The following is a 22,908-nucleotide window of genomic DNA, read 5'->3' as shown; positions in this document are numbered from 1 at the left end:
AATTTCATTTTTTTTTAAATCTAAGGACTACAACAAAATATATTATACTTGATGTACTTTTATTTCAGTTAGTAGAATACCCCATAATCCTCTCTAATGGAGACTAACATGTTTAGGGTATATCCATGTCCTTAATTGATACAGATTCCCCCTGCAGAGAGGCTAAGGAGCTTGCTTCTGGGAGAATCATGGCAACATGGACTGAAAGGGCTTTGGAAAGACGAAGGATTACATATCTGCGTCCTGTAACTGGACCCAACTTGCCACCCATGTGGTTAGGAGGATCCATTTTCTCCTGGCAGTGTAGCCAGAACTGAAGGTGAGCTCAGCTTAGAACACCTCATTTCTCACCTGGCTGCACTCTTTGGGCTTTCTCTGACTTTTTAGCTTTTTCTGGAGAAACCTCATCTTCTTGTAAGATCTCATCAGCCTTGATACTCCCTCATCTGTCTTCTCCCTCTCTGACGGGAGGTGGAGCCAAGAACTCCCAAACTCTTAATTAGGAGGGGAGCTCAGCTCTGAACATCTCTCATCTGGCTGGACTACTCTGGGACTCCTCTGACTTTTCTACAAATCTGGCCACATCCCACCCCACTCCCCACCCTTTCACTTGCTCTTTGGCTTCTCTGTGTCTTCCCCCATTAGATTGTAAGCTCTTTGAGGCCTTGAGGGCAGAGGTAGCTTCCCCACCCCACTCCCTTTCATAGTTGTATCCATAGTGCTTAGCACATAAAAGGTGCTTAATAAATGCTTATTGGCTGGTTGACTGGTCTCTTTGGCTACTTTTTCTCTGGCCGTGCTCATGGCTGGACTCCACTCAAAGCCCCGTGATAAGAGACAGTGCTCTGAGGAGCATAGGGCCTTGGTCCTTGGCCTCTGCCCTTGTTCTATTTTATTCTAGGTGAAGGGGGTAGAGCCTCCAAACTTTGAGTTTTGAGAGGTCAGAAGTGGGGCCCCAGGACGCTGGCAGTCCAGAGGGTGGGTCTGCAGCCGGTGCAGCATCGATGCCTCTGGAAGCAAGGAGTGGTTTTCAGGCCCCAGACCACCGGAGCTGCTACTTTTGGAAATGAATTTGGTAAGGCGAAGGCGATGCAGAAACTGGGCTAAGTTTGAATCTATTAACTGTTACATGAGCAACCTGCTAGTGGCTGCTGGGGATCTACTTCTGACCAGCAGAATGGATCCCTTCATGTGAGAGGATGATAACGATACAAGGAGACCAGGGGCAGTTGGATTCTCTGACCTCCCTCCTCTTCCCTCTTGCCTCCCAATCCACAAGCAACATCTGAGTCAGTAAAGGCTGATTTGCAGTTCCTTCCAGTGTGTGGAAGCTATGGGGGCTTAGGAGAACTGACCGGCCCCTTCACACTTAGACGTGGTCCTTAACAACTGTCCCCTAGCAATGTAAGCAGAACAGTGGGAGTTTAAGCTAATGGTAACAGGAGAGACTCTCCAAACCACTCAGGGTGGCCTAATGTGCTGAGATGCTGTATTTGGGAGAGATCCTATATATGTGCACACTTGTAACCCATGCAAATTCATGTAGCATAAACAGCACATTTGTGAGGTTCGGGGGAGAGATTCTCTACAGAATGTCCATATGCGCTTCCCAGTCTCTCCAAGCCTCTCCTTTCTCACATTATCACAGCCCTTTGGGAAGCATGTTAATACGCTCTAAGCATTTGCTCATCTCCATTATCTTTCATTATTTCTCTGAACAATGAATCGCAAATAATAAACTATTGTAAAAGCTAAAGGAATCTAGCATTAAGATTTTTTCATTCTTATTTTAGTTTTTTTTTTTTTTAAGAATTACATGTTTTTGATACTCAATAACTATCTGAATAAAGTTAAATCACAATGGTACAAAGTTTACTTGATGACTTCCATTTGTAACTGGAATACAACTTTCCCCCCCTAAACCCTCCTATTCGTTGCTCCTTTTCCATTTTTTTTTTATCTGTTTCCAACCCTATCCCTTCCATTTCCTACCTTATATTTGATTTCTTCTTTCTGACTTTATCCTCAGTCTTCCTCATGGTTGTACTTTTGTTTTTAACTATTGGGCACCTATCTTTCTGCAATCTAGGCACTTAGGGAAAGATATTAAATTAGATTAATTCAAGATAAGAGAAAAGAAGGTTTTCTGATTCTTTCTAGATTGTCACTTGAATGGTAAAGGGAATAGAAGATAATTCAAGATTTTTATGAACTCTCTCCCTGAATAGGGATCATCGGTTCATAGATCCAGAGATCAAGCATTAATGATTCAACATTTGTGACACCACCCATACATTCGTCATATCCTTCTCTTAATGACCCCATTTGGGATTTTCTTGGCTAAGATTCTGGAGTGGTTTGCCGTTTCCTTCTTCAACTCATTTACAGAGAAGGAAACTGAGGCACAGAGGATGAAATGACTTGTCAGGGTCACACAGCTTGGCAGTGTCTGAGGCTGGATTTGAAATCAGGAAAAGGAATATTCCCGACTCCACACTTGGCTTGCCATACACCACGCCACCTGGTTGCCATGAAGGTCACAACATGTAATTTAATGCCCTATTAGATATAGGGCAAAAATATTCTCCAGGTATTTGAGAATTATAATGTGTTTCTGGATACAAAGAAAAACAAACCAAAACACACACGAAAAACCTACCCTCTTCTCCTCACGCCCCCAAATAACCTCAACATAAAACTTGTTTCTATTTTTTTTTCATTAACCCCATTGTTAACCACTTCTAACATTTTGTCACAAAAAGGCTTTCTGGACATTAAATAATGGCTTATGATATTAAGACGGAACTTTAAAGATTTCAACAATTTCTAAATATACTAAGAATATGCAGTTAGGAATTTTGAAAATGAGAAGTCTTTCTTTTTGATTTTATGGTAATATAGCTTTATTAATTGACTAATTTCTCCTTCATACCAACCATCACCAATACACTCCACAGATCACCATAAGATGACTCTTTTGCTGACTTATTCATATTCTTCAAATTAACAAAAAAAAAGTCTCACATCAAAACCAACACATTTTCTTTATTAATCAGGAGCTTTACTAAGTCATTATTATGTACCGCTTAGGTATATCTTGGCTTACATCCAATAGAACTAAGTAACTGAAATAATAAATGGACCAAATTATAAAGTGGTCTCATTTATAAGGTCTATTGATGAGCATGAAGATAGCATTAAAATAAAGCATGTAGGAAACATAGTATACATCTTTAAAGAACCTATCTGATTAATTAAACTTCCATTATCTAGTTTTTTATTTTTAAAGTTAAAAGTGTAACTTTAAAAAACACTAAGCTTACCAATGATGTCTGCATAGATCTCCATCTGATTGTGCTGCTGGGCTAGGGTAAAAGCCTCATGATTACATTTGGACATAACGAGAAACTGGATAGCAGAGCCATAGTCACCCAACTGAAGAAAGAATCTATAATAAAATAGTTTACTAAAATTAGATTATGGTTTGTATTGAAACATAATCAGTGATTTATTTAAAAAAACACACACACATAAAAACTTTTTGAGCCTTCAGTGTGATCAACTGTTTAGATAAATTATATGAAACTTTATTAGTATAAGGGAGGGATTAACTATGTCACAGAATGTAGACAGCAGGATGAAGTTTTCATGGGTAAATAAATTTGTGATGTCCCACTGTGATGCCCTTCCATAAAAAGAGAATAATAGGATGGGATAAGCAAACAATTAGCCCCGATCCTAAGAGCTTTAAAAGTAAGCTAAAGTGAAAAGAGATTTCCTTCTTTAAGAAAGAAAAGCCTATAGTTGTTTGTGGAGACCCTTAAAGGGATTCAAGGGAAGGATTAAATTTCTTGGTTTCTTGCATCAAAAAACGTTCTACTAAAAGCATTAATATCTTAGAAATGTCCCTGTCCTTAGCTCACTTCAAAAAATTTTAAAAAAACACCTTATTTTAAGCCAGGGGGCAAAGCAACATTCACAGGAATAAAGATGTTTACATCAGAATCAAATCTGTTCAGTCTAATTTTTCCATTCGGAATCCCTATCAAAAAGACATTCTGAAGAGGTTATGATTATAGGATCATGGATTCATGCTAGAAGAGATCTCAGAAGTTATTAGCCCAATTATTTCCTTTTATATACCCATGTCTATGACTCCAAAGTCACTGCTCTTAAATGAAGGGATGTTGGAAGAAACGAGGCTCTTCTGGAACATTATGTTCCATGTTACAAAAGATTACAGGACATCATACTCTGAGAGTTATCTGGCCAGGAAAATGAAAATAAGCTAGGTAAGGTGTGACATTTGAATAGGAAGAGCTTCCAAAGTAGATGAAAGACTGAACCTTATCTAGCTGAGAGTTAGTTCTTCAAAATTAGGGTGCTGGGCCACTAACAGGGGTAAAACAAGAAAGCAAAGCTAGGCAAGTGTGGAATGTTTCTTTTTTTTTGGGGGGGGGGCAAGAAAGACTAATTTACCTGACATCTAGAGAAGATCCAGGAGATTAATTGAAATAGTTTACCTGGCTACCATTTTGGCTCCATCGAGAGACTGGGTTTCTCTGACAATTTGGACAGCCTTTTCGGGATTATTAAGGTGATCCAAATAGATTCGGATCACACTGTTCCATTGTTTTGCATTTTCATAAGCAACAACAGCTTCTTTATACCTGTAAGAAGTAAATGACCACCATACAAGCAGACTTTCTTAATTTAAAAAAATTAGATTTTTACGGATGCTAAATTTTTTTATATTATTGTCATTTCAACAGCTCCTCCACCACTGAACTTCCCCCTGAGATAAAGAAAAATGAAAAACATCTGATACAGCAATCACGTCTGACAAAGTCTAACAATATTATATTCTTGTAATATTCTCCTCTGCCATGAGATAGAAGGTAGCTTTCATTATCTATTATCTGAGATGTTTGTTGGTTTTCAAATTTTCAGCGTATGACTTCCTTTTAGTGATCCTTTGATCACTACTTACTGCATTTTATTCTTTTGGTTCCACTTATTTTGTTCTGCCTCAGTTCAAACAAATCTTCTCTTATTACTCTTTATTCTTCATAGTAATCATTTCTTAGTACACAATCATATTACATTATATTCATAAACTACAGTTTGCTTAGCTATTCCTTAGTTGATGGGACTCGTTTTGTTTCCAGTTCTTTGCTGCTACCAAAAGTGATTTAGAGCATGTTTTCATTTCATTTTAAGTTCACAGATCTTTTTGTGAGAACTATTCACATCCTTTAATATACTTTATCTACTTGGGAGTGGTTCTTGGTATTTACAACATTTTAAAAGAGATTTGAATAGAAATATTCCTTTGCTTTGCTCTGCCTCCCCTTAAGTAGTCTATATGTTGGTAGTTAACTTTAAAACTTAGACCAACATAAAAATGTACATAATCTAGAAAGTATACAAACCTTCCATCTGCTTCTTTAGCTTTGGCATACTGTAGATGGATCTTAGGAGAAGAAACGTTAGGCAGAAGCTCACCAACTTTTGCCCTAGATAAATGGCACAATAAAAATCTAATTATTCATTCACTCAAGTTAAAATTAACTTATCACTATGGATTCTTGATTTATGTTTTTAGAATCACCATGTTTTCAAAATCTTAACTGCTGATCATATTGTGGAGTCAATAGCTGGTTTTTTTTTCTTTTCTTGGTACTAAGTAGTTGGGAGGAGAAAGAGAAGAGAGGATTTATTCATCTTTTTTGGATATTCAGTGATTTATCTTATTTAGGATTTTCCTACATCAACCACCACCTTCAAAAACTCTTATTTTCAACATCCAATACTTAGTTTCAGTCGAATTTTATCTGAGGTACAAAATGCAGAGAAAAAGGTAAAAAATAAAAACAGGGGCGTGGGTAACAAATTCTTGCATGAGCAGGACAGTTGAAGGACTGGGGGACTTCCATGATTTTCTCAAATTCTTAGATCCTATAAGTCTATGGAGATATTGGTAGAATGCCAAGGTGGGAAGAGTAATTTGAAAATAATATGGACAAAGGTAGAAAAGTATTCAGGTGATTACTTTAGAGGAGAGGTGGGTTAAAATATATTTCTAAATATTATATTGGCAAATCCTTACCAGTTTTTACAGCGAATATAAACAGATGCTGCTTTGTCATAGTACTGCCCTTTTTCATACAGTTGGGCTGCTTCTGAGAATTGCTGCAATAGGAGAATATTAACATTTTGACCTTTATGAAGAATAGGACTGATTCATTTTCTTTAAGTGAATATTTATGTAAATGAAAGAATACCTTCATATTTTCCAGAATAGCACCACAATCCCTTTTCAGGAGTCGACTTGGATGTTTGACAGCTTGGTTAACTCCACGGCGAATATCTCCCATTCTAATAGACATTTGAGCCACTCCAGCTAGACAGGCCTCATCATGTTCTAGGTGCTGGAATTAAGAAACAAATACTTAAACCCTAAAAACAGGTTATTAAAAGAAAAAAATATGAAAAACCACCAGTCTCAAGTTGGGGCAATGATATTGTTATGAGCAGATATAGCTTATGAACAGTGTTTTGAGAAGGTACTAAAAAAAAAAAATTAATTATTTTGCTTCACATTTGCCAATTGTCAGAGTACTAATTATTTTGCTTCTTCAGGAAACTGATTTTTAAATTTTATTCTTATAAATTTTAAAATTAGATTTGTCAGGGTCTTATCTATGATGCGGTATTACATTTTACATAAAATTCAGGACATAAAACACATGGGTCATGAAAAAGTATATTAATAAGAGGAGAATGATTTGTCTATCATTGGATTTCTTTTTCTTGTATAGACACTTATAAACAGTAATTGCAACAAGCAGGTTACTAGGTGTGATGCACTGTGATGGGCACTGCGTATACAAAGACAGAATGTAAAACAGATAATTTGGTGAAAAAGAGGCAACAAGGAAGAGCTTTCCATCAGAGATGGAACGTGAAATGAACCTTGAAGGACGTTCAGGAGTCTAAGGTGGAAGGTAGAAGGGAGTGCGTTATAGGCACAGGAGACAGCTTGTGTGAAGGCAGAGGGACAAGAGAAGGAGGGCTGCGTTCTGCAAACATGAAGCAGTTCAGGATGCTTGGCATAGTGATTCCAGAATGGGAAGTGATGGTCCAATAAGCCTAGAAAGGTTGGCTGGAGCCAGATCGAGACAATCTTCAAATGCCAAGTTGAGAGTTTTGTATTTTATCCTGAAGGTAATAATGAGTCACAGAATTTTCTTGAGTGATCAGGGAGAAAGCGGTAGACTGGTTCAGATCTTTGCTTCAGGAAGATCACTTTGGCAGCTGAGTGGACTCTACAGATTGAAGACAGGAGGGAAAGCACGAATGGGATAGGGAGTGGTTTTAATAGGTCAGGCAAGAAGGGATGAGGGCCTACATTAGAGTGGTGGTCATATAAGTAGAGAGAAGAATTTATAATTATCTGGTCTTTATTCAAAGTTACCTTATCATCACCTGTTATTCCTTTCTCATAATGAGCCAAAGCATTTACATAATCACCCCTAAAAGAAAAATCACAATATATTTTAGTAAAGTAAAAATATTATGTCCATATATCTTATATTAAGTTCTTTATTCCCATATCTTCCCAGAAAATGTCAATACGTCAAGACTCTTTGATTTTGTCTGTGTAGGCTCCTTTTCCAACAATATAGTTCAAAAATTCTATAATAATTTTGTCAACTAGTCAGTTGCCTGAGGCTCGGGGTAATTTCTAGGAAAAAAAGCAATACTATTTGGTTGAATCCTGCTACTAATATTTGTTTGTAGAATAAAGTAGAAGTTGATATGCTCCCTATCTGGAGAATAAAATGATTCTTGGAGAAAGAACAATTCACTTTCCTTCAATTCTCTTTAATTGCATTTAGCAAGTGTTCCCTTTCCACCCAGTGCTATAGTAGATAACACATTATTGTCAGAAATCCAAAATAAATACACACACAGTTGGATGTCAAACTGCTAAATGCATTAATGATGCAATCAATCAGAAGCACAGTTAAGACTGTGGAGTAGCAAAATGAAGCTCAGCAAGCTCCCCACCAAAATTCCTTCAAAGAGATCTAGAAAATGTACCAGACCAAATCCTGATGGGAAAATCCATACAATTATCACAATGAGTCACTGTTCCAGTCCAGGTAAGGAAAAAAAAATCAGAGAGGTCTGTGGACACTTGGGGAATGGTCTGACTGGGAGCAAAGTCACATGGAGTGCTCCGACACAGGGAGAGGTTAAGGACTGGAAGCATGAATAGATTCCATACTTGTATTGGGCATTGAGCTGGGGACAGGTGCTACTTCTCATTTCTGGGGGCTTTTCAGATAGGAAGCAGTGAACCTGAAGAGGAGGTCAAGGGCAAGCACCATGGTGAGGCTGGGGTCATGAGGATGGAGAGGGTCTTGTTTCATCTGAAGGCTGCATAGGAATAACCAGGGTAGGAATCTCAGACCAAAGGAAAGCCTAAAGTTCTCTTAACCTTTGAACCAGAAGAACTTCCCGATGGGCTGACGGAAGTCTAAGACTGGCTAAATCTAGGAGAAATCTACCAGTACATAGCCACAATCCCAAATCAAGAACTTACAGAACTCAGACAAGGGGGCAGCAATCATCATTTACTATGGTTCACATCCTTTTGGGATTATGGAAAGTTTGCAGATCCCCAGTCTGAACTGTCCCTGAGAATCCAGAATAGCACAATATCTGATATTCTAGCAAAAGGATTTTCTCACTAGTAGTACACAGAGATGCCCTAATATAAAGTCCAAATTTGGGAAACAGGCTAGAAGAATGAACAAAAAAATCCAAAAAGAATTCTATCGTAAAAAGATGTTACATCAACAGAGACAGTTAAGGCAAACCTCTCAAAGAAGATAATGACTAAAACATCGATAAGCAATGCCTCAAAAGAAAACACAGAGTGGGCACAAATTCAATCGGAACTTCTGGAAAAGAAGAAACACAATTTTAAAAAATTATAAATGAAAGAGCGCTAGAGAAAAAATTGGAAAATTGATGAGAATTAGGGAAGAAAGAATTGGAAAGAGAATTAATACGTTGACACAAGAGATACAAAATCTTGTGCAAGCAGCAAACTGCCTGAAAATCAGAACAGACCCAACAGAAGCCAGTTACTCTGAGACAATAAAAAATGTTCTTAGAAAGTTAAAAGAAAAGAAAAAAAGAAGAAAACAAAAAGTATTTCACAGTAAAAACAACTGACTTAGAAAATAGAAGAAGGAAAAAAAAATTGAAGAATCACTGGACTAATTCAATGCCATGACCACAAAGAATCTGGACATCATATGTCAAGAAATCTTAATCTCTTAGATTAAGATCTTAGATTAGATCTTTTAGAACCAAAGGACAAAGTTGAGATAGAAAAAATCTACAAGTCACCTCCTAAAAGAAACTTTAAAATGAAAATCCTCCAGAACATGACTGCTCAAATCCACAGGTTCCAGTTTGGAATACAATATTCTAGAAGATAAAGGATATAAGCTTATAGCCAAGAATAACTTATTCTGTAAAACTAAGTGGAATTCTACAGGCAAAATTGGACTTTACTGAGAGTAAAAGGTGCTGTATTCTGTGAGCAAAGCAGAACTGAATCAGCCTAGAAGAAATGTGAGATGTGCAAAGTGAGAGTCCACCCCAAATGTTCGTAGAGATTATTTGTGTCCAACCTGTGGCAGAGTACTCCGAGCTTATGTTGATCTGATCAGCCACAGTCGGACACACTGGAACTCGACTCTAATATAGTGATGTCATTTTGATCCTCTTCAAGAACTAAGGACAACAACCAACTTTTTTGACAAATTTTTTAAAAAATGTATTTGTTTCTGAGCTTACGGAATAAAACAAACATTTCCATAACACAGTAGAATAGGAAAAAAGATGACTGTACATGAAGCTGCAAATGTATTACCTACTAATATAGAGAACTTCTAAGCATTCCTAATGAAAAGATCAGAACAGAAAAGAAAGTCTTAAATTCACACCCACGAGCCTAGAGAAACATCATATGGTCAACACGAATGAGGGAATAAACAAAGATAAGCTGTTTGCCTTTCTTAATGCATGGACTTAGAACGCTATCGCTTTTTGGTACTAATTGAAGGCAGCATATTTTTCATTGCAACTCTTCCCTAAGTCAGTCGTTGGTATTGCATCAAGCTTTGTGATAAGCTAAATTAATTCATATAAAGATTGGTTTTCAGTTAAATATCAAAATTTCACGATGCAAATTGAGTGGTTCTTTCACCTCACTGATAGGCTCTGATGCTCTTACCATGTAGAAAAGAAGGTAAACTCTTTGTGCATCTTTAGATAATGTATCATTAATGCTAATGTTAACTAAAATTTTTCAGTTTCCTCAAGGCTCAATTCTTTTCCTTCTCATTTTGGTTAAATGTTAGACTGTAACTCATAGCAAGATACAGTTTGCTTTTCAATGACGCTTTTTCAGAAATGCAAAAGTAAATTTCCTTTACAGAAAAACCAAAAACTCTATCACCATAGAGAGTCTACTTAGACAGAAAGCTGAGAAAAGTTCTGTGAAGTCTTGATGATCTCAAGGCAAGAGGAATATTTTGGAGTGGAGGTTAGGGAGAATTATGTCACCTAATCAGGATGCACAAGTAGGCTCTGTATAAAAAAGGAGAGAGTGGGGGAAGTGGCTGACCCTCAAGTCTCATCTTCATATGAACTGGTCACAAAAGGGAAGAACGGAGGTCAAAGTATAGAAATACATTTTGCTCAGTAGGGAAAAGGGAAAAAGAGGAGGAGTAGCATTAAGGAAGGGATCTGTCCTAAGCAAAACCAACTCTAAGGATGTATAAAAATATTTATAGATCTTTTTGAAGTTGCAAAGAATGGGAATCTGAGGGGATGTGCATAAACTGGGAAATGGTTGAACAAGACTTGGTACATAAACATGATGGAATACTATTATGCTGCAATAAGTGATGAAAGGGATGATTTCAGAGAAACCCAGGAAGACTGTATAAACTGATACAGAGTGAAATAAGTAGAACAAGAACAATTTCTACATTAATAACCATATTGCAAAGAAAAATGATTTTGAAAGACTTGAAAACTCTGGCCAACATACCATTCATGACTCCTGAAGACTGACAATTACATGCCTGCAGTCAGAAAAACCACAGACTTGAGGTACCAAATGAAACACTTCTTTGGACATTGCCATTGTGTGGATGTTTTTTTGCTTGCCTATAGTGATTTGCAAAGGCTTTTGGTTTTCTTCTGCTCTTAGCTGGGTGGGAAGGTGGCAGGAGGGGGTTAAGGGATGAGGGGAAAAGATAGGTTTTTGTTGGTGTTTTCCTTGTTCAGGATTTCTTCTGATGTTACTTTAAACTGTCTTGGAGCAAGGACATGTCTGAAGGCATGGAAAGAGGGACTGTGCCAATTTGGACATTTCTTCAAATAAGTAAGAATGCTCAGACATTAGACCAATGCTAAGTTAATAAAAATGGCTCCTGGCAGACTTGTGCTTAAAAGGAAGAGCACAGTAGGATGGTTTTTCTTGGGCATCCTCCAATATCCCAGCTCCTTCCACTGTGCTCTCCATTGTACTTCCATTGCTCCATTATTAAACTTGCTGGTGGGTCTACCTCCCTCTTTCTTTCCTTCTTCCAATTAATCCTTCATTCAGTTGCCAACATGATTTGCACAAAGTGTAGGTCAGACTGCGCCATTTCCACTACTCCTCAAACTTCAGTGGCTCCCTACTACTCTCAGGATCAAAGGAAAAATCTTTCTGGCTCACAATCCTTTCACAGCTTGGCCCCTTCTTACCTTTCCTCTATTTTTATAGACAACTCTTCTCTGATCACTCTACATTAGGTCACACAGGCTTACACCTAGCATGCTGTCTCCTGCTGTCCCTCACGCCCTCGAATGCACTTTCTCTTTACCTGAGCCTGTGGCTTCCCTGGAACCCTTCAAAATTCAGTTGACCTGTGAGAGACCTTTCCCAGATTGTCCTGCCCCTTCTCCCTTCTCCTGCCCCCACCTCCCTGCTTCTTCTTTCCCTCAGAAACAGACTTCTAGTGCATGTGTTGTGTATGTACAACTTTTTGAATGCAGTCTTCCCTGTGACAGGGTGAGACCTCTGAAGGTGTGATCTGTGTTTTTTACTTTTTTGTATCCTCATTGATCAAGTAAAGTGTCTATTGGCAGTGAGTGATGTAAGACTGGAGCTCAGACAGAGATTAAGGCTGAATATGTGGCTGTGGGAATCATCTATATGGAGATGATAAAGGAAACCATGGGAGCTGCTGGGATCACCAAGGGAGGAAGAAGAAGTAAAGACAGAAGGTCCAGGAGTAAGATGAGAAGAAGTGGAGGTAGAGAAAATGGACAGCTTCCTCAAGAAGTTTAGCTAAAAAAGGAAGGAAAGATAGAGGATGAGAGCTGGTAGGGACTCAGATCAAGTGAAGGTTTTTGTAAGGATGGGTTTTGTGAGGCATCAAGAATAGGCCAGTAGAGAGGAAAAGTTAAAGATAAGTGAGAGAGCAGAAAGGATAGAGGGGGCAAACATTTTGAAAAATACAGAGGGATAAGATAAGGGGTGCATCGTCAGAGGTTTGCTTGGCAAAGGGAAGGGTTACTTAATTGTGATTTTGTCTGGCTTATTCACTTTGGGATCATATATGATAATTTTAAATCAAAAGTTGTTTACAACTTAAAACTACCATTTGTGTTACCACAATACTTTAACTGAATGTAGTACCTATATATTTGGTAATAATTAAAAGAGTATTTTATACTATTATTAAGTGGACATATAAAGCAGATAACATACGTGAACTCAAGCTGAATAGCATACTCCTTTGATATGAATGGTATTTGTTCTGGAGCAAGACGTTTAGCAAGCTGTAGCGCACTGTCCCAATGTTGTAAATCTCGTCTCATCTGTTATTAAAAGAGATGCCTTAAATGTGGTATGGAGAAAATTCGCATGCAAAAGTTGGATCATCATAAATACTATTTAATAAAAGAGTATCAACAAAATTATATTAAAAACAATATTTGATGGTAAGATAAACTATGTGATATCACACAGGAATTTAAACATACACAAAAATCACAGTAGATCAGTGTTCAAAAAACAAAAACAGTTTACTATTCTTAGTCACAAATCCAAAAGCATAAGTGATCACATGCAAAAATGATTTCAGGTCCTGTATCTTATTCAAAATTAAATAAACACTCATTTTAAATTATTTTTCAGAGTTCTCACGTGATTTGTGTAGAAAGAATATTTGATTTGGAGTCAGGGGACATAATAATGTGACTATAAGGAAGTTTCCTCATCTGTAAAATGAAGGGGTTGGAATTCAAGTCTTTTCATTTTATAATTTTTTTTTTCAGATCCAGGAGATTACTGTTATTATACACATTTGGGCAGAGAAGAAAGAGGATTACTTCTTTCTCATTACTCAGATGTGCTCCAGAAATTGACCCAGTTGCAAAAGCAGATCTATTCCTATATTAGTGAGTCTTAGCTTTAAATTTTGAAATTCAGAGGACAACTTCATTTTTCTCAAAGGATGTTATATAAAATATCAAAGAATTCATTAAAGAAAGCAAATCTAACCTCAAATTAGTCTGAGATTTCAATAGATTCAGAATCTCATTAGTATGGTTATATTTCTACTACCAACACAAAATGCCACATTTTTATATATTATCTTTCAGCTCACATTAATTTATTTAAAAAGTGTATCTAGTATAATTTTGTTTATTTATTTGTTAATATATATACAATTTGTCAAAATAAAATTAATCTCAAAGTAGGTAATATATATAGAAGTAGCAACCTGTGTCAATGACAGAAATTACCACTATATATACATGAGCATATATATTCATGAATCATATTTTATATACATGAATATATACATGATTTAGGAAGGTAGGGAAGAAAATGAAACTTCAAATAAATAGGGTATTGAAATACCATATATATGGTCAATATTGCTTTACATTTTTTAATGCTTCTTTCCACATAGATCATGTTAGATACATTACTCTTTGGGATTTATGCAGAGAATGAGAAGCTGTGGAGGGGGTACATTTGAGTAAGTGGAAAATATGACTACAGATATGAGATCAGATGTACCAAAGGAATATCAAAGTCTTAGCTAAGTATTCATTTTGCCCTAAAGTTTCAAAATATAAGTTATTTTTTCTCAATAGTATTCTATCTTTCTAAAAATATATATAGACAATTTACAACGTTCACTTTTTGGTAAGATTTTGTGTTCTAAATTTTTTTCCCTCCCTTCCCGAGAGAACAAGCAATCTGATATAGGTTATATATGTACAATCATTTTGAACACATTTTCACACTAGTCAAAACATGTTATTTTAAAAAATAAAAACAAGAGTTAATATAAGAATTGAGGATAAACGGATACCTCCAGTGCAGCAAAGGGATAGATAGATGACAAATAAAGATCCTGAGCCAGACTGAAATTATTTGAAAACATGGCAAGATGTCCTGCCAGCAGGTTATGATCTTCTATTCCCTGAAAACAGAAGTATTTTCAAATTACAAATATTACATGGATTTAATTTATTAAGAAACTATGCTGAGTTGGATGTGATGATTCTAGGAGTTCATGTACATAGAAATCAGGGAAGCTTTGGGCAAAGAGATGAGATTTTCCTTGAAAATATTTTGACATGAAGAATGAATGAGTCAGAACATGACAGGCCTGACATGTTAAACTCTTATCTTCATTTGTAGCTAATTTAATCTTAAGATTGAAACTGTCTTAATATTTTGGGAAAATATGATCTCAGTCTCTGGTGCTAGAGGACTTGCTGGCACTAACCCAATGCTTGGAGGTCAAACATTATTGCACTGTTATTCTGGATTCGTTCACTTTGGACTAAACCTTTCCAGAGTCAAAATCCCTAATGGAACTTTCTGAGCTTCATTTAGACAACCTTTGGGAAGGAGAGGGAAAGTTCTCTCAACTGAGATAGTCATCACGTGGCTGTCCCCTCACCATTACTGGCTCCGTAGAGACTTATGGATAAAGTCATAAAGACTTAGGGATTTATGAGAGTCTTTGACATTCACTGAGTCCATTTACTTGGCAGGAAGCTTTAGATACCATCCCTTAAGAATGTCTTTCACCAGTGATGGGGAATTCACAGCTTCATGTTATCAACCACTTCATTTTCGGACAGTTCTGTTGGTTAGGAAACGCAGCCTTTTATTGAACTAAAATCTCCCTCCTTGTAATTTCCACTCATCAGTCCCAGCTCTACTCCTTAGAATTACACAGCCAACTCATAATTCTTCTATAAGAAATTCACTTCTCTACATTTTTTCTTCCTCACTTTAAACATTCCTAATACCTGGCTGTTCTCAGATCACACTCCAATTTCTGTATCATTTAAAATATAGCACTTGAGACTAAGTACAATACATTATATGTGGTTTAACCAGTGCAGAGGAGAGGGGATGTGCTTGATATCATACTTCCAGTCATGTATCTATGATTATATTGTTTTATTTTTTTATTGAATTTTTATTTTAAAAATATTAGTAATAAAGTGAGTGTGATTACATTAACATTTTGGATAATCACAGTATATGCTTGACTCACATTGAGTTTGTCGTCAAGTAGGATTACTCAGTCTTTTTCATGTGAATGGCTAACATGTTACATATTTTATTCCTGTGAAATCCATCTTGTTTGAATTGAGGAACCAGTTCAGAAAATCAAATGTTGTCAGGAAATGAATAGACCATATCTAAATACACAGCCAAACTTTGCAAAAATTAAAACAGATTTCTGGATTTTTTAATTTAAGAGCTTAAGCATTTAAAATTTGATTTGGACAAATTAAATAATCGAAATATGAAATGGTAAAATAACAAGACCAAAATTGATAAAATTGAATAAGAACACATATCTTTAGAAAAAACAGAAGAAGAATGTTATTATTTTTCTCATCCAAATATACACTAATAGAAAAAGGAAATAGCTAAAACATAAGGGTTTAAATTACTTTAGCGATTTAAGTGAAATCTTGGACTGTCCTTTCTTCATATTTTACCTTTACTTGTTCCAGAGACATCACCATGCCAACATTTCCAATTGTCCGGTAAACTCGGATCGCAAACTCCACCTCCATGTGATGTAGGCAGGCTCTGGCAAGTTCGTTCCAAGTATCTTGATCATTGAGGATTTTGCACAATTCCCATGCATCAGAAAATCTACAATACAAAGTCAAAGTGACTTAAAATTATGCAGAGATCAGAGATTCTTAACCTGAGGTCTATGGATACTCAAGTGATTTCAGGCAATCAGAACTTGTATGGGGAAAAAAAATACATTTTTATTTTTACTAATATCTAATTGAAATCTAGAATTTCCTTAAATTATAAACATAGTCAATAAGCATTATATTTAGGAGTTTGTAAGCTTTACCAGACTATCAAAGAGATACATGATACAAAAAAGGTTAAGAACCCCTGCCAAATATGATTAAAAAAAAAGCCTTCTAAGGTACAGCATATATTTTTTCCAACTCTTCTTAATCTGTGATATTTTTTTAGAGCTTACTCAAGCAACAGGAACCATTTTCTTTTTAAAAAAAATATTTCTTTGTATCTTCAGATCCTTCCTTATGATCTTTTTTTTTCCCCTAAGAAAGATATAGTGCTTTATGAGGTAATCACTTAAAAAATTATATTCAAACCCTTAGAGTTAATCCTATTTTCCACTTTTAATAATACTTCAGAGACAGGTAAGAATGGACACTCATTCCTCTATCTTTCTGAGAAAATGAACATGATTCTAACTAATTATATTAATCTGACACCTAATTAAACACATAAATATATTTAGGAATTTTTGCTATTCATTTGTTTTGGTCATATCTAACTCTTTTTGGCAAAGATCTGGACTGGTTTGCCATTTCCTTCTCCAGTTCATTTTACAGATAAGAAACTGAGGCAGATAGGGTTAAGTGACTTTCCCAGGGTCTCATAGCTAGTTAATATCTGAGGCTGGGTTTGAATTCGGGAAGATGAGTCTTCCTAATATTGTACATGTTCTATCCAACTTGCCACCTAGCTGCTCATTATTTAGGAATACCAATATAACAATGTATATCATAACAAAATTTCATGATATTGGCCAAATTTCTTTACAGTGAAACTGAAGAACTGTTCGAATTTTTGGTTATGTAGGAAATCTACCACACCCAATACAACTATACCATAGGCTAGTTATTGGATTGGGCCTATATATTTATTTTCTGTAGCCACATTAAACATTTTAAATTGTTATCTTGGAAATTATAACATCCAGAATGGAATCAGATTCACATCACTCCAAAAGCAAATACAAAAGTTACAAAATTTTGTGTGCATTTGCATTTATTTATTTATTTAAAATCCTACCTTTTCAGCATTAAAGCCTGTGTCAGCATTTGTTTCAGTTCACTGGGCTCAGGCTCTTTTAAACTGCCAAGGAAGTTATGGGTGGTAAGATAGATATTGTTGGTTTTTCCACTCTGTGTCTGGCACGTTAATTCTCCATTATATAACAGCAATGGTTTATGAGAAAATGGAACTTTGGTACCACCTGACAAAATTATCTTGGAACCTGGATTATAGAAACATTGTTTAAAAAAATTAAGATTTTTATATTTGTAACATTTTTAGATCTGTTTTTTGAATTGAATTGAAAAAAAATCCTGAAATCTGTTTAATTTTTGCAAAGTTTGGCTGTGTATTTAGATATGGTTTATTCCATCATTTTAGATACATCTGACAAAGCTGATGGCAAACAAAAAATAAATAACTGAAAGGTTAGAAAGTCAAAAGAAATCCTATTAATCACTAAAATCACAAAAAAAAAATAATTTAAGTACCTTGTATAGTATCCTTATGAAAGACAAATGTATACACCTTGTCATCATCATAGGCAATAAATACACCTTTATCCAAAGGCCAGTTTTCCCAAAGAATACCTTTAATAGTTGGTGGGAAATTTGGAATTTCATAGCTGATATCATTAACCTACAAAAAAAGCTTTATTAAATTAGTCCACAATTTTAAATCATTTCATTAAGTTTGGAAAAAGAGTTTTTATAACTCCATTCCAACATGGTTCCATCTAAACCCACATTCAACTTAAAATACCAGAGAAACAGAGAAAAAGCTTTCACATGATAATTTGACACCTTGGTGTTGCCATATAATATATCAAAGTATCTAGATAAAATCAATAATTCTAGGGACCTGGGGGGGGGGGGAGAATTATTATGAGATGTACACAAATGAATCTTCATACTAAAGATAATAACTGGGCCAGGAATGACAATTTTGTAGCTTCAAGTTTTTCAAAATGTAAATACTCTCTTTAGAAAACAAGAATAAATGGTTGTGAATTAATTTGATTTAAATAAATGTCAGTAGCATTTTGTTTCAAAGCCTGTTTGATAATGCATTCTAATAAATGTAAAACATATCTTTGTATGGACATGAGATTTAACAAGCAAATAAATATAAACCCATAGAATGTGGAACACAAAAGGTCTTTTGACTATCCTGAGAGAGCGAGAGCAAGAACAACAGAGAGAGAGAGAGAGAGAGAGAAAGTATATGTCTGTATGTGCAGAAACAACTTCTTCCTACATCTCCTTCCCTTGTGTGCTTTTAAATATGAGAAAACTTGTGAAGAGGCCCACTGGGGGTTATTGTGCTGGCAGAAGAATTAATAAAATAATGGAATGGCTGCTCTGTCAACTGACAGTCCCAATAGAACAGAAGGATGAATTCTTCCTCCTCTAAGGCAGTAGAAAAAGCCATCATTAGACCTGCTTCCCTGCTTCCTATCTCCACAATGGAAAGAAGCAGACTGAATAAATACATATTTGAAAGAATGCAGGCAAGTAAACAGAACAATCGTGTGCAGTGGGAGCTGAAGAGTGAGGTATTCTCATATGTATGCAAGAGATGTGGTTTCCTTTAAGTAGGTCATAAAGCAACAAACTGTGAAGACTGAGCATACAGGGAGAGTTTAATGGAATAAAATAAAATGTACGACAAATTTAATGGGACATATCTGATGATATGGAGGATGGTGATGGGCACCACAAGACAATCAAGCAGAAGTGACTGCGATCTATTGTTTTGATGTAATTCAATCCATCAGTTGAGAAAGGTCACAGACTGAGAGGCAGAAGGCCTGGCCATCGACCCAGATTCTACCACGGACTCCCTGTTTGGCCTGGGACACTCATTTCACTTTCTAGAATCTGGATGTTTGTTCACATGATTCTTAGGACCCCCCCCACCCCCCCCAGCTGTTATATTTTATTATTCTACCTTAAGATTTCAGGGGTTAGTGAGGAGGGGAAAGGGAAAATGGCCAGAGTTTGAGACTTAGGCAGACATCTGGATCTACAAGGCTGGCGTTCTGACACTCATGATTCTTCTCTGCAGCCCTGTGGCTGCTCTCCCATAATGTGCTGGGAGCCAGAATAGGTCCGAGGTGAATGAAATTAAAGTAGGGAGATTGCCTTGTGGAGGCAGTGAGGTACAATGGAAGAAGCCATGGGTTTGGAGTCAGGTGGTAGGGTGCAATGGAAGAAGCCATGGGTTTGGAGTCAGGGGATCTGAGTTTGAATCGTAGCTTATTACCAGGATGGCTGCTTTGAGCCACACTTCGCCTTTTGGCTACAAAATGGGGACAATGGGCTTGAGGAATGTTAAGGTCTCTTCTAGATCTAACCCATGCTCCTAGGGGCTTTTCTGTTTTGTGAGGTGAAGCTGAGAACTGAGGCGCCAGGTGCTGATCCTCCACCAGGAGCTGAGCAGGGGAAAAAGGGAGCATGACTGGTACTGTCTCTGCCTGAATGCTCCCTTAAGCATCAGGGTTTCACAGTCACAAAACCTTTCCCTTCTTGACACATTCATTTTTTTTCTTTATTAAATTTAAGAACTTAAATATACGATTGAAATGATTTTTTGAACTTACAGGACAGTAGACAAATCCTTCACTTTTTTCATCAATGAATACCAATTTTGTCCCATTAGGGTCAGGAAAAACTTTTTTCACACCAACAGGATGTCGATATTCATTCACATATTGCCAGTCTTCAATAAAGAAATACCTAATAACACCAGTCTAAAAAAAATACAATCGTGAAAATATTATGAGACATTTCCTATTTTTAAAGCAAATGTTTCATATCTTAAAGAAATATTTAACTCAAAATCCAAGCAATTTTGCTAAATCTGATATTTTAAATTATATTTTTGGTATCAATACATTTTAAATTCTGTACTTAGAAGAAATCTTAATCATTTGATATTTCTATATCGATGACCTTAGGCATACACTTTAGACTAAATAAATAAATATATTTAGCAAGATTTTAAAATATGAAAACAAGCATAAAAATTTGGGGATTAGAAATATTAGTCAATTATGGGATTACTGTAAATAGTAACTCATTAGTAGATCACAGTTGCTACCTTTGTTCTGAAAGTTTAACAGAGTACCATCAATTTATATGACACTGCATACAAGTAGGGGAGAACTGGTTATAATTATGCAGTAAATGACTTTTCTTGCAAGGATTTTAACTTTCTTTACTTACAGTTCTTCTGAGAATCAAAATAGAAAGATGTGACAGTGCTTTGAAAAAAAAGTATTTTCAATAAATAAGGCATTATGACTGTTGCTCACACTGTTCTGTATAAAGAATATAAAAAAAGTATGCCTGATACCAAAAAGCATGAAAACATTCTCAACATGCAACATTTTTCCTACCATTTTTTCCATCGAAAAGAATTCTTGTGACTTAATAATGAACTTAACTTCTCTTGTACTTACTGGCATTTTAACATTTTTCTCATCTTTTTCAATATTTTATTTTTTAGTCTTTTCTAAAAACCAGTAGATCTTATTGTTTTAATTATGTTTAATTTAGTGTCTTGAAACACCAAATGTCAAAGAACATTTGACTTCTATACCCTTAAATTATTAAAATCAATGTCTTACATATAAAATGATCTTTTACATTTTTATCATCAGTTTGTTTTCACTTTTAGCTGTTTAGCAAAGGCTATATGAATTTCAGATACGCAAAGATGAGATTGAGTTCATGCTATAAGGAAACTGCAAAAAACTAACAAAAATGATTAAGCACATTGAGAACATTATCTCCATGTATGTACTTGGCCTTATGTTTATGAATTCAATGTCAAAAATAGACAGGGAACCATGAGCTATACTATATGATCAATTAACTAAAAATAGAAAATTTCTAAATATTACAACCGAAAGAAGTGAAAACAGAACAGTACATACATCTGTGCCATAAATCAGGAAATCTCCAGTTAAAGCATGGCACAAAATTCGACATCTGTCATCCACCTCTGGAAAAAGTCGAGTCTCACGTTCTTCTTCGGCTTCTAAAATCTCACTTTCTATCTAAAATGGTAATAACAGTCATTTAGAATGCTACAAGCTTGGGGAGGGGGGGTTCCTTCCATGTCATACAAGGTCACTTAGCTGGAAGCTCCCTGGTCCTACTAAGTTAAGAGGTGGGTATGGACGACCCAGGACACTGCCAGCCCAAGGAGAAGCCCTACTCAAGGACAAGGACAGTAACAAAAGCACACCGCAGTCCTGTAGGGGCAGGACCAGGAGTGACACAGCCGAGAATGAGGAAAGCCAATTGGACAATGCAAAGGGTGTGATTTTTTGAAAGTCCAATGTAAAGGGCAGGAACTTTGAAGAAAAATACTCAAGGCTCAGTATCATTGATTTAAACAAGGTGTTAACTCAGTGGAATTGATAAGACAATGGTTATCTAGTTTAGCTTGAGTTCTCTAGTTCAGGATGATTGATTTAATCTTTTGGACTTTATCCCTGATTATTCTAGTGGTGATTATTCTGATGAAAACAAGGCTGGTCCCCAGACCTCCAGAAAGCTAACCAGAACATTACAGTTGAGTTGTGGAGAAAAAGGAGAACAAGGAAGGGAGAGAACCACCTTTTTTAACTGGTGGGCTGGAGATGACAGAAGCCTCAAGAGGAGGCAGAGATGCTCATTTTCCTCTGTAAAGACAAGGACTGGACAAGGACAAACCTGGCTGGGAGGAAGCTAAGATCCAGGGAGCGCAGCCACAGTGGGGAGGATATGATTGTCCTGGATGAGTGTCAGTCATCTGGCCTACATCCCTCAACTGCTTGGGCTGTGAAGTCCCCGAGATGTACCAAACACAGCCCCAGACATGAGAGATAACAAACATCCCTGCACTCCAGGAGCTTACACCCCTATGGGGGAGGACAGTCCCTACATTGCTGATGTTCTGTGGGACCCCACCGGGGGTTTTCTTGACAAAGATACTGGAGGGTTGGCCATCTTCCAGCTCCTTTGGTAGATGAGGAAACTGAGGCAAATGGGGTGAGGTGACCTGGTCAGGGTCACACAGAGAGTAAGGGCTGAGTCCAGATCTGAACTTGGGACAAGGAGTTTTCCTGACCCCAAGCCCAAATTCTGCCTATTGTGACAACTGGTGGTCCTGTACACACACACAAAGACTCACTGCATACCGACACATACATGCACACACACACACACACACACACACACACAGTACAAGTATTTTCGGTAAGACGGGAGCCTGGGCAGGGGCCAGGAGGCAGTGTAAGGAGAAGGGAAGGTCTGGTGCAGGTGAGACAGGAGCCAAGTTTTGGGGAAGCAAGGAGCCCTGGCAGGTGGAGGTGAGCAAGGAATGATTGCTTGGCCTGGGGACAAAGGCACAGAGGCTGGTGACAGGGCACTGTGGGGCCAGATTAGAGTGGCCAG

General features: G+C 36.7%; 1 protein-coding gene across 2 annotated transcripts in view; it reads right to left on the bottom strand.

Moving 5' to 3' along the window:
• LOC100921809 (WD repeat-containing protein 19) overlaps positions 1 to 22,908 on the bottom strand; it is a 68,885-nt gene that overhangs the window by 21,568 nt on the left and 24,409 nt on the right. For both annotated transcript variants that reach the window (XM_003773317.4, XM_031944262.1), the window contains exons 14-26: positions 21,402 to 21,524; positions 20,064 to 20,213; positions 17,953 to 18,100; positions 17,480 to 17,684; positions 16,129 to 16,288; positions 14,472 to 14,582; positions 12,854 to 12,963; positions 7,478 to 7,535; positions 6,285 to 6,431; positions 6,110 to 6,192; positions 5,433 to 5,516; positions 4,524 to 4,670; positions 3,324 to 3,448 (exon numbers count right to left, since the gene is read on the bottom strand). In XM_003773317.4, the coding sequence (XP_003773365.1) occupies positions 3,324 to 3,448; positions 4,524 to 4,670; positions 5,433 to 5,516; positions 6,110 to 6,192; positions 6,285 to 6,431; positions 7,478 to 7,535; positions 12,854 to 12,963; positions 14,472 to 14,582; positions 16,129 to 16,288; positions 17,480 to 17,684; positions 17,953 to 18,100; positions 20,064 to 20,213; positions 21,402 to 21,524 (1,651 nt within the window). The remainder of the gene's footprint in view (positions 1 to 3,323; positions 3,449 to 4,523; positions 4,671 to 5,432; positions 5,517 to 6,109; positions 6,193 to 6,284; positions 6,432 to 7,477; positions 7,536 to 12,853; positions 12,964 to 14,471; positions 14,583 to 16,128; positions 16,289 to 17,479; positions 17,685 to 17,952; positions 18,101 to 20,063; positions 20,214 to 21,401; positions 21,525 to 22,908) is intronic.

This window comes from Sarcophilus harrisii, chromosome 6 (genome assembly GCF_902635505.1).
Source record: "Sarcophilus harrisii chromosome 6, mSarHar1.11, whole genome shotgun sequence".
NCBI classification, from domain to species: Eukaryota; Metazoa; Chordata; class Mammalia; order Dasyuromorphia; family Dasyuridae; genus Sarcophilus; species Sarcophilus harrisii.
Note: the sequence above shows the minus strand (reverse complement) of the source record. Positions and strands in the feature narration are given on the sequence as shown.